Source organism: Corylus avellana, chromosome ca4 (genome assembly GCF_901000735.1).
Source record: "Corylus avellana chromosome ca4, CavTom2PMs-1.0".
Taxonomy (NCBI): domain Eukaryota; kingdom Viridiplantae; phylum Streptophyta; class Magnoliopsida; order Fagales; family Betulaceae; genus Corylus; species Corylus avellana.
The window spans coordinates 9744296-9756978 of NC_081544.1; the positions used below are offsets into that span (position 1 = coordinate 9744296).

Consider the following 12683-nt stretch of genomic DNA (forward strand, 5'->3'; position numbering starts at 1 on the left):
GTATGAGAATTGAGCTTCCGGTAGTCGATGCAGACACGCCACCCCGTGGTTGTGAACTGTGGAACCAATTCGCCAACAGAATTCTCAACAACGGTGATGCCTAATTTCTTTGGAACCACTTGAGTGGGGCTCACCCATTTGCTATCTGAGATGGGGTAGATGATGCCTACATTAAGTAACTTGACGACCTCTTTCATTACTACCTCCTTCATGTTGGGATTCAACCGGCGCTGTGCCTCGTGGAAAGGTCGAGCATCTTCTTCCAAATGGATCCGGTGCATACAGATAGAGGGGCCAATGCCTTTTAAATCTGCCACGAACCAATAGCCTCTTTATACTCCTTTAACACTGCGAGCAAACTGTCTTCTTGGTCTTTTTGTAAGTCGGAAGCAATGATGACCGGCAGGGTGTTGTTAGACCCCAGAAATGCATATTTGAGCTTTTCTGGCAGGGGCTTCAACTCAAGCTTCAGTGGAGACAGTAGGGATGGAACAGGAGGAGTGCTTGATGTCACAGGTAGGGGTTCCTTTACTACTCTCCATGGATGGAAATCTGCACTAGCGGCTGTTTCAAACAATTCATGGACCTCTTGAATGTACTGGTCAGTGTTGAATTCTTCAAAGTTGAAATAATTTAGGCAAGCTTCCACTGGATCCTTTGTCAGGAGACTAGGTAGTGAGTCTTCTATATATTCTTCAATGCTGTCCAAAAAGAAACACTCATTCTGATCAGGAGCATGCTGAAATGCAGTAAAGATATTCCACCGAACCTTCATATTGCCAAATGAGATTTCCATGACTCCAGTTCGACAGTTGATGCATGCATTTGCTGTGGCTAAGAATGGACGCCCAAGGATGACAGGAACCAGCTTCTCAAGATTGGGCACAGGCTCGATATCCAGCACGATAAAGTCTACTGGGAAGAAAAATTTAGCCACCTGGATGATCACATCTTCTACAATCCCTCTAGGCTTCTTAATCGACCAATCAGCTAGTTACAGAATCATTGTGGTGGGCTTCAGCTCCCCTAGGCCCAGCTGCTGATATACTGAATAGGGAAGTAAATTCACTCCAGCTCCCAGATCTAAGAGTGCCTTATCAATCTCTCTTTTTCCGATGATGCAAGAAATTGTAGGCGCCTCGGGGTCCTTGAATTTCAGAGGAGTGTTGTGCTTTATTAGGGAACTCACTTGCTCAATCAAAAGGACTTTCTTGAGGATGTGATTTCTGGTCTTCCTCTTTTGAGTACACAAGTCTTTAAGGAACTTAGCATAGGTAGGCACTTGTGCAATGGCATCAAGAAGGGGAAGATTGATTTTTACCTGTTTAAACATCTCCATCATTCCTTGTATTTTCTCTCCTTGTTTCCCAAAGTGAGAAGGTGCCTTGAGACATTCTGGAAAGAGGGCCGGTGGCTCATATGGGATTTCTGGAGTGGATGCTGCTGATGACGAAGCCTCATTGCTTACTTGCTTGCTTTTATCATTCTGCAAATTCTGTGCAACCTCCTTGTGTTCATCCTTCTTCTCCTCCACATGATTGTCAACAATTTTGTCGCTTCTTAAGGTGGTGATGGCTTGAACTTGCTGATGGTATGAAGTGCCCTCATCGACCATGTAGTGCCCCTTAGGGTTTACCACTGGCTGACTTGGAAGCTTTCCTTCCTCTCTTTTGTTGATGGTGTTGGCAAGTTGTCCGACTTGAGCATCTAGCTTGGCAATGGATTAGGAATGTGAGTTGACTATTTCCTCTTGAGATTTAATTGACCGCTTGATCTTGCTAGTCAGCTCAGTCACTACTTTTACAATCCGATCCTCAAAATTAGACTCTGAGGGAGCCTGGTAGTGCTGTTGTGGAGGCCGATAAATGGACTGAGGTTGGTAGGGCTGCCTGTTTGATTTAAAGTGATTATATGGCCCTGGGGATGAGTTGCTTGAATTCTTCCATAAGAAATTTGGATGATTTCGCCACCCGGGGTTGTAGGTATTGGAGTACGGATCATTACCCAGTCTGGAGAAAGTTGCATTAACCTGCTCATTAGAAATGTCAGTATAATTTCCAGTAACAAGGCAGTTATTTACATGATGCATAGGACTGGAACAGAATGAGCATGCTTCAGTGTGTGTGTGAGTGGCATTAGGAGCAAAACCAACAGTCAACAGAACTTGATCTAACTTCTTGGTGATAGTCTCAATTACTTGGTTGGCCATGTTTGGGGAATGGCCGGCTTCATACACACTCTCGGTCTTGGGTGCTAGTGCCCTTCGTCTGGCGGAAACCTGCTGAAGAGAATTGTTACTTAAGTTTTCAAACATAGACCATGCTTCATTTTCACTTTTCAACATGAATGTCCCCCCACATGATGCATCTACCATTTTTCCATTGGACTCGGTCAGGCCATCATAAAAACACTGTACTAGCTGCCATTTTGGGACAGCGTGGTGTGGACATGATCTAAACAAGGTCTGCAACCTATCCCAAGTCTCATGGTAATCCTCTCCCTCATACTGGGAGAATGTAGTAATGGCTCTCCTAGTATCATTGGTCATGCCTATGGGAAAGTACTTCTTAAGAAATTCTTGTTGCAATTAAGCCTAAGAAGTGATAAAATTGGGTGTTAAGGACTGGAACCAATGTTTGGCTTTTTCCTTGAGGGAGAAAGGAAAAAGACGCATCCTTAGGGCATCCTCAGTGAATCCATTCATTTTAGTGGTCTCACAGATTGATTCAAAATCACTGAGGAATTCATAAGTATTTTCAATGCTATGCCCTAAGAAAGAAGGTAAACTTCGTATAATGCTAGGCTTAATTTCATAATGGGTTGCCGTAATTTCCGGCAACCGGAGACATGTGGGAGTAGTGTACGTGGTAGGAAGATAGTGATCTTGCAATGCTACGTGGTTACCATCCCCCATGGTCTCAGTGGAACGTTTTTCTAGCAAATTAGAGTTCTTTTGGGATCTAATTTGTCTAAGAGTGCGTTCAATTTCAAGGTCGCAAGAAATTAATGGAAAAGATAAAGAACGATGACCTAGCATAAACTAAACAGAAATTTAAAAGAAAACAGAAAAAAAAAAAAAAGCTAAAATAGAAAACAAACAAGCTCACAAACGGCCTTAGTGTGCACTTAGGGTCTGGATGCACGATGCCGCAAGTGCGCTCGATCGAACTGCAGGGTGCGCTCGAGCGTACTGCCGCAGATGGGTGCGAGTGCAAGAGTAGAAGGCTCGAGCGCTGCTGGCTAGGATCCTACTGAAGTTTGGCCGTGACTCGATTGCACACGGGCTGCGCTCGATCGCAATCACAGAGAAGTCAGCTTACGGACCTGTTTGCAGTTTCTAAAAAAATAAAATCAACACAAAACAGAATTAAAAATTAGCAACTTAAAACAGGGAAATAAATTATTAAGCTAAAATTAATCTCTAAAATTTGACAATAAAACCGTTAAGCAGTCCCCGGCAACGGCACCAAAAATTGATGTGGTATTTTTGTGACCAAAAATATCAATTATAAAAATTACCACTCACAATAGAACGAATCCCGTAGGATAGGGCTATATTGAGAGTGTCAAACCTCAAGGACTGCAGGAGGTTAATTATCAAAATTTAAAAGATTAAAATCAACTTAATTAAAAGAGAATGATTTGTTTGTGTGAATTTGAAGTGCATAAAATAAACGGAAATAAAATAAGTAAATGTATGAGAGAGAGAGTAGGGTATTGACTTCACCACAATCCGCACATCAATAGTTAACCATATTTAATTCTAACACTTCATTTTATGCATGTTATAATTCAACAATAAAACATATAAAAATAATTTCATACAATCAACGGAATAGCATAACCCATCTTCAGTTGGCACGGACCGTCTACCTAAATTATTCTAAACTAGGGTGTAGTACGATCCGTCTTCCCTAGGCATGGCCTATCTAACCCTATTGATTGCATGCCAATTAAGAACCATTGTATAACCATCATTCTTATAATCACAGAAAATAAGAATGATTTGAGTTCAATAATAGTAAAATAATTTATAAGACAAGATAAGAATTTTACTAATATTGAATTGGAATGTAAAGAACAATTGCAATTAATATGAAGAACAGAAATCAATTGTAGCAATCCTCAGAGTTATACAATCAAATGCATAAATTGATAGACTAAAAATTAAATACAATCAAACCATTGTGCTTGGAAAGGGCTACATCAATATCCCACAATTGGGTTTAGCTGCTCATGATCTCCTAAGCTCCACAGACTATTTTACTGAATTTTTGCTTTAGAAGCGGTGTGTTTGTTTACAATGTTTAGAGCCCTATTTATAGGGATTAGGAGAACCCTAAAAACCCTAGAAACCCTGAGAAAACCAGAGAGCAGTCTCCCAGTCCAATTGGGAGACTGAAATCCAAGTCCATGTTGGAGAGGAATTCTTGCCGTGCATTGTACACTCGAGTGCGCTCGATCCAAGACTTGGTGCACTCGAGCGCAGTGCGCTCGAGCCTAGCTGGTTTGCGCGCGAGCGCAGGCATGCGCTTGATCCTTGATCGCAGACGCTCGAGTGCAGTGCGCTCGGTCTAAGGAGTGTTGTGCTCGATCCTAGTTCCAGAATGCTCAACTTTTTGATCTTTTAAGCCCAATTTCCAATGGTTTGTCAAATAAGACCTGAAACACAAGAACAAAACAAAATCAAACAAATAACAATGCTAAGGAATTAACATATGTAAATTAAGGGGCTTGAATGTGCAACATTCGGCGCTTATCAGGTATTATTCTTGATCCTTCTCATTTTTACTCTATGAATAATTCTGACTCTATTACTGTTCACACCTCAACCCCAGTCACCTTACCTTCCCCAGCACAAGTACCTATTCTAAACACTCCCCTAACTACCCCTACTGCCGAATTACTACCACCTCCCCCCTGATCCTACCCCCCACCTAGATCAATCCTTACTTCAGCTTTTGCCTGCACCTACTGAACCAGCCTCTCCTCATATTGTCACAAGATCTATGACTGGAAACTCCAAACCTAAGTCTTTTCCCAACTATCAGCTATTCCTATCCTTAAAATCAACCAAGCATCCACTAAAATCCTTTCATGCTATACCCTTGCCTTCTATCCCTACCACATTTGCTCAGGCTGTTTCTAACCCTAAATGGTTTGCTGACTGGATAGTGAACTTGAAGTTTTAGTTGACAATGGTACTTGGGCTCTCTGCCCTAGGCCTCAACATCGAAACATCATCAAGAATAAGTGGGTTTTTCAGCTAAAGGAAAAATCATATGGCACTATTCAAAGATACAAGGCAAGACTAGTGGCTAAGGGTTTCCAACAAAGAGATGGTATTGACTACACTGAAACCTTTAGTCCAGTTATCAAACCAGCCACTATACGGATCCTGCTATCCTTGGCAATCCACTACAATTGGCCCCTCAAGCAATTGGATGTCTCTAATGCTTTCCTTCATGGTTATTTGAATGAAGAAGTCCTCATGGTGCAACCTACTGGTTTTGTTGATGCAGCTTTTCTAGATCATGTTTGTAAGCTCAAAAAGGCCCTCTATGGTCTAAAGCAAGCCCCACGAGCATAGTTTTATAGATTGTCACAAGCTCTTCTCCATCTTGGTTTTCTTGGATCCTTAGTAGATACCTCTGTAGACAATGTAATAAGCCACTCATCCATGGCCATGAATTGCAATATCGGCAGGTGATTCACAAAGAGCAGCCCATTTATGACTCCTCCAATGTCTCATGCATTCTCACCCGTGAGGAAATGGATCTCTCCATTTCCCTGGAAATGAAGAGCGATCATTTAGTGGATATAGAAAGGTATAGTTGTTCTTTGAATAAATTTTTTAAGACAATTAGACCCCTCTAAATACACTAAATGGATCCCTCCATTTCAGTGAAATGGAGAGGGTCCTTCTCCCATTTGCGAACCATTCTTTCATAACATAAAGTTTTTGTTTTTTGTTTTTGTAAGTCATTCTCACCCGTGAATCCCATTGTCCCTAAATTTAATGGAACATAATGCATTAGGCCAAAACAAAATATGGTGAAATTTTGGTCAAACTCAATAGATTTTCACAAGGTTTTAAATTATTCATTTGATATCTAAAATCAACTTTTAAATTATTCTTTTATTTATTTTTTGTTGTATTTTTCAATAAAAATTACTTACATTACATTATGGGATGACAAACTTTTAATTTCATTCAATTACCTCATAATTTTTCGTTAAATCTCACTCTGTAGAGTTTTCTCTCTTGTTTTGGCTATACTCTCATGGCAAATATATGGTAAATTGGTAATTTGATTGAGGATTCGAAGATTGTTCTATATAGTCTTTGTTAGTATATTTTAATAATAGATATGTTCTTTTTCCATAATATGTATAGACTAAGGATGAAAATCACATACTTCCATTAATTACCAGACAAACTTTCAATATCTGCCTCTAAAATCTCTTGTAGATGCACAAACACATAAAAGAAAATTGTGTTATGTGTGTGTAAAGAGACTATTACTCTCAACCCTATTTTTCACATAATAACCTAGTGAAGCTTAATTGGCAAACTTCACTTATATATGGGGAGAGAGTAAATGGCTTTCTCATATGTCCACAAAATTTGCACATCCCATTTAGGGGTGTCAATGCGGGCGGTTAAAAACCGTCCGCTAACCGCTTAATTGTATTAACCGCTAACCGCCTAACAGTTATTGGGTTTACTAACCGTAACCACTAACCGCATTTTTATATAATATATTTTTATAATTATAATTATAAAAAAAAATTTATATATATAATATAATCACTTGATCATTAAATCAGAATTTGAGTATTAATATATTATCATTACAATTTATATGATTATATCATATAATCACTTGATCATTAAATCACAATTTGAGTATTAATATATTATCACTATAATTTATATGATTATATTACATGATCAATTGATCATTAAATCATTTGATTATATAATAACAAATTATACAGATATAATATAACATAACTCATAAGTATACCAATTCATACTAATACAACAATTAAATATTTAGAGACTTATTTCCAATGTATATTATAAACTTATAAGTCTATATATGTTATAAGTCTATATAAGTCTACATATGCATATGAATAATATAAATGTATAATATCAATACTTAATCATATGATTCAATGACAATTCAAATATTTTATTCAAGACTTCAAGTGAATCATATTATTAATGTACAATGATGATATGATTCGTATAATATCAAATTAAGTAATTGACATTGGATTAAACAATGACCAATGTGTTACTTATAAACACAATTTAAGTATTAATGTATTATCATTATAATTTTAGTAATTTATATATTATCACTATAATTGATATGATTATATCACATGATGACTTGATCATTAAATCATATGATTATATAATAATAAATAATACATATATAATATGACATAACTCATAAGTTATAAGTCTACAAGTTAATCATATGATTCATGTACAATGATAGTCACAATTGATTCAATTGAATTAAACAATATATTACTTATAACTACAATTTAATTAAAGCATTATTAGATACTTTAAGAATTTAGGATTTAAGAGTTTGAACATTACCATTTACCATTTGCCACTAGATATTAAGTTTAATTCAAAGAAAAAAGATGCCATGGGCCTAAGCGGGCGGAAGCCATAGTGAAAATAGTGAAATCCTTCATAAAACGTTTGATGGACCAATACAATAAGTTTAATGCTAGTGAGTCGTCTGCCATTCAAGCAAATGTAGGAAGTTCAAGTGGTAATTTGAATGTTGGTTGTGCTGTCTTGGAATTTAGCGACTACCAATTTAGGAAGATGTTTTCCCAACACGTTGAGGAAGAGGATGATTTGGCATGTAAGTCGGAGTTTGATCGGTATTCATTGGATGAGTGTGAAAAAACAATAAAAAAATTTGATATTTTAGGTTGGTGGAAGGTTAATGCCTCCAAATACCCTATCCTCGCAGAGATAGCTCGTGATGTATTTGTCATTCCTATTTTCACTATTGCTTCTAAATCCGCATTTAGCACCGGTGGGCGTGTATTGGATTGATTTAGGAGTTCATTGTCTCCACTTACCACTGAAGCCTTGATTTGCACACACAACTGGATAAAGAACCGCCTAAGCGATGCCGAATTGGAAGAGTTTTTGACAGAATTTGATGAGCTAGGTAAATGTTTATAAATTAGTTATTTGCAACTTCATTTAGTTTTCATTATTTATTAATTTATTCTAATTATTTATTCATATATGCGACTCAACCTTCAAGTTCAAGTGCCGCTTCATCTTTTGCCTAGAGGTTTGTTAGTAATGAAGGTTATAATTTTTTGAATTGTCATAGTATTTTAATTACAATACAATTATATTAGGCAAGATTTGATATGTGTACATGCTTGTGCCTTAATATTATTATGTTTAAGTTTATAACTTTTCTTCTTTTGATGTCCACAGGATTTGCTAGAGGACCAAATGAGATGATTGATGAAGTTTTAATGTTTTATTTGTATCATTTAATATTTTATTTGAACTTATTTTATATTTTTTGTTTGTGTTGAACTTTTTTATATATATATATTTTTTTTATATGTTGTGACAGTTATCTGAATTCTGAACTTTTTTTTATATATTGGGTTGAATTTTATATATATATATATATTAAAAAAAAGAAAAAAAAAATTTAACCGGTTATGATTTAATATTTAAGGAATTTTTTTTAAAGTACAAGTAAATGTAAATTTTGGATCGAATATTTTTGATTTTTCAATATGGGCTCTTTTTATAGTAATTGAGCCCAAAAAGACACTAAAAAAAAATTATAAAAAGAAAAAAAAAAAAAAAGCCCAAAAAGCCCTAAAAAAAAAGCTCAAAAAGGCCCAAAAAGCCCAATTTTGCAAAAGCGGTTAGCGAACGGTTATCTATTTCATTAACCGCCACCACAAAAAAAACAAAAAAAGCCAATTATGACGTGGCAAATAGTAGCAATATTTTGCCACATCAATAAATGCTGACGTGCCAAATCTGGCACGTTAAAAAAAAAAAATTTGACGTGCCAAAAGTGGCCCGTCAACATTTATTGACGTGTTGAAAACAACATGTCAGTATTTACTGACATGTCAAATATTGACATGTCAAATATTCACACGTCAGTAAATTTGAATTCAATATAAATTTAAAACATTTTATTTAAATAACTAATTAATTTTATATTTACTGACGTGTCAGAGTTTGACACGTTAGTAAACATTGACGTGTTATATTGACATGTCAGGAATTTATAGACGTGGCAATTTAACACGTCAATAGTTCCTGACATGTCAAACTCTGACACGTCAGTAATGATTGACGTGTCAAAGTTACACGTGAGGAACTATATATATTATTTATTTATACTATATTATATTTATAAATAATATATAATATATATGATCCTTCCCAATTAACATTCAATAAAATTAATTTGTACAAAACAAACACTTTACTTCCCCTTTATAACACCGTACCCCATTTCAACATTCAAAAATATAAGAGAATTAATTTCTAACTGTTAGCCATGCATAACAAAAAAACGCGTATGCTTTAATTTGGATAGCATATATATATATAGCAAAACCATGCAAAAGGATATATAACATTAATTTAACGTGCATGGTTCAAATTAACCTAAAGGATATATATATATATATATATATATATATATATATATATATATAACATTTTTCTCGTTCATTTAGAATCTCATTAAAATAATTAAAGTAACATTAGTCATATTAAAGTTTTGACATATATATAATATAAACCAATCACATTAAAATTAATGGTACAATTGTTGTTAATATTGCACTCTATCTCTTCACACCAACCTTATCAACCGTTAATACTATTTGTTTATTCAAGTTATATTTGTTTATTTGTATGTCGTAATTTCGAATTTTTTTTTTCCCTTGTCTTGTTCTCATCTTAAGTTTACATGTCTATATATGCATGTATATATTTGCAGTTTATATGCCATGAGTACTTCAACAAAAGATATATGAGTACTTCAACAAAAAGATGCAAAAACTATAAGCCTGCAGCTCAGTTCAAAGTTATTTGTTCATTGATCATTTAGTACAAATTTCTATCATTATATTAGTTTGTATTAAGAAAATAAACATGATATATATATATATATACATCAAATAAATTCTGACGTCAGGAATCCCTGATGTGCCTATGTGGCACGTCAGGAGGGTGCCTTGGGAAGGCCAGCGCCTGCTGGCCGTCCCATCGCGCCCACTCCTCCTTCTTATTTTTTTTTTTTTGTTTTTCCCACTCTCCCTTAATTGCTCTAGCTTTCTTCTCTCCCGCCAGGCAACCAAATCCCTCAGCACTAAGGAAGCCATTTTTTCTTCTTTTCAATCTTCTCCTCTCTCATCTGCGATCGGCAGAGATCACTCTCCCTCACTCTTCCTCATCTCCTGCTCTCTCTCTGTCAGCTCTATCTCTCAGCTAGGAGTACTCTCTCTAGCTCTCTAGCTCACTCCCCATCTCCATCGGCCACCTACACTTCGCCGTTGCCATCTCCGGCGATTCTCCGGCCGAAACTGCTCCGCCAATCTCCTCCATCTCTCTTGCATGTATATATATATATATATATATATATATATATATATATATATAGTTTTATTTTATATATATTGTTTTATTGCATAATATATATTGTGTTGTTTTATCAATTTTATGTTTTATTTTGTCATGAATCTGCATGATGTTTCGTTAATGCACTGGATTGAGTATTTGTGAGCATTTAATTGAGGTGTTTTTTTTTTTTTTGGAATATCTATTAATTACTTATCATACGTTGGATATGCACATGCATGCAAAATGATGTTTCTCATGCTAACTAAGTTTTTGTTTCAAAATATAATTGCTTTTTAAATGTGGCTCTTTTTTTTTTTTGGTTTGTTTAACTGAAAATGTTGGCTTATTAGTAAGGAATTTATAGAACATTATGTCAATTTTAATCATTCATTTCAATCGTTTGACCTACTAGTGAAGTGTAGTACGTGGTGATATATAATATTTATAGAGATTTAATTTAAGACTTTGTTTAATTAATATTAAAAGTTAATGAGTTTTTTAATATTCAAACATCATAAACGTACATTGAGCCCTTATTAATTTGTAAGTTATAAATTCACACAACGCGAGGATTCAATCCGAATTACATGGATTTAACGGGAAAAAGAGTTGGCAAAAGTCAAACCTTGTCAAACTTAGAGAGACTTCAAATGAATAAGTCAAAAGTCATGACTTTGTTGTTTAGACTATTTTTTTATTTCACACTATTGTTTTGAAACAAATCCAATCATAATTAAACACATAACATAAAACACATTTTTATTAAATATATTCAATTCGATTTTTACTTAATTCTATCCCACATAAATTATTTTTTTTCAAACAAAAAAAAAACCATACAAAACGGATTAAGCTTTTGGTTAATTTGAGGAACTTAGATTTTTCAAGTTGAAATATAATGTATTAAAATTAATATTACCTAAAAACGAGTTGGAATTTTGTTAAAATTGTGATTAATATGAAGGAAATTAATCTAATGTGTCAATAACCCATGAAACATCCCAACCAAAAATATTACGAAACCATTTACCATATTTGCAAGACACTCAAAATTCCAGCTAACCTTTATATATATCATATAAAAAATAAATAAATAAATCAAACAAAAGAGTTGTATGACCCATGCATGTCATCACCTACTAATGCCAAAGTTTAACGACATTTAAGCTAGATTTATTTTATTTAGGGTCCTCATAATGAACCTAGCTCGGTAGATGTAATAGAACAACCTTATAAAATAACCTAGCGATAATTAATTTGTTTAGGGTCTCCGCCAAACAAAATGCTTAAATTTGGATCGAGTCTTTTTTTTTTTTTATTGGTTTTTGTAGATTAATTATAATAGATAAGTGTTATAAATACACCCTTTGGTACAGATGAATGTAGATATGCATGAATATGTATATATATTTGGACATAAACAATTTAAACCTATATGATAATATATAGGTTTATACTTTTTATGTTGTTCCTAATTCAAATATTTAGGTTTATGTTTATATATATGCATGTGCTTGAAATTAGGTATACATTTTTTAAGTCTTATATATTTATTCCTAATTTATATACGTAGAGAAAAATGGACAAGAGTTGGATGACAAAGTCTAGGGGTACGAGGGAATACAGAGACGAATGTAGATTGTTTGTGGAGTTTGCAGTTAGTAACTGTAGAACCCCTGATGGATTCATCTATTGCCCTTGTAGGGTTTGTCGAAATAATCGGGGCCACCCGCCAGGTTTCGTATTCGACCACTTGACAGGGGGAAAATGAATGATGCCGGAATACATACTTTGGTACTATCACGGTGAGAAGCATGCACATGGTCTTGATACCGGGTCTAATTCCAATTGCCCGGCCTTAAATGTGGGTGCAAGCGCAAATCAGGGTGGAGACATGCACAGAATGTTGCGTGATTTATTCGGCATGCACGAAGTAGTCAGGGAAGACAATTGTGAGCCTCAGGTCATGGTGCAAGGGGGTGAAGAAATTGTTAACGAAGAAGCCGCTGAAGGTGAC

General features: G+C 35.1%; 1 protein-coding gene across 1 annotated transcript; it reads right to left on the minus strand.

The window, feature by feature from the left end:
- Window positions 1–304: 304 nt before the first annotated feature.
- On the minus strand, window positions 305–2209 carry LOC132178026 (uncharacterized). The gene is made up of 6 exons (XM_059590493.1): window positions 2153–2209; window positions 1995–2029; window positions 1742–1889; window positions 1385–1585; window positions 999–1237; window positions 305–701 (listed from the first exon to the last, which is right to left on the minus strand). The coding sequence occupies exons 1-6, from the start codon at window positions 2207–2209 to the stop codon at window positions 305–307; spliced, it is 1077 nt and encodes a 358-aa protein (XP_059446476.1).
- Window positions 2210–12683: the final 10474 nt, after the last annotated feature.

Excerpts from the sequence above, each read along its gene's own strand:
- LOC132178026 (XM_059590493.1), bottom strand. The coding sequence starts at position 2,209 with ATGGCCAACCAAGTAATTGAGACTATCACCAAGAAGTTAGATCAAGTT. Across the intron at positions 2,030-2,152 it reads TAGATCAAGTTCTGTTGACT|GTTAATGCAACTTTCTCCAG; the intron begins GTTGGTTTTGCT and ends TCTAATGAGCAG. Across the intron at positions 1,586-1,741 it reads TTAAATCTCAAGAGGAAATA|CAAGTTCAAGCCATCACCAC; the intron begins GTCAACTCACAT and ends TCATACCATCAG.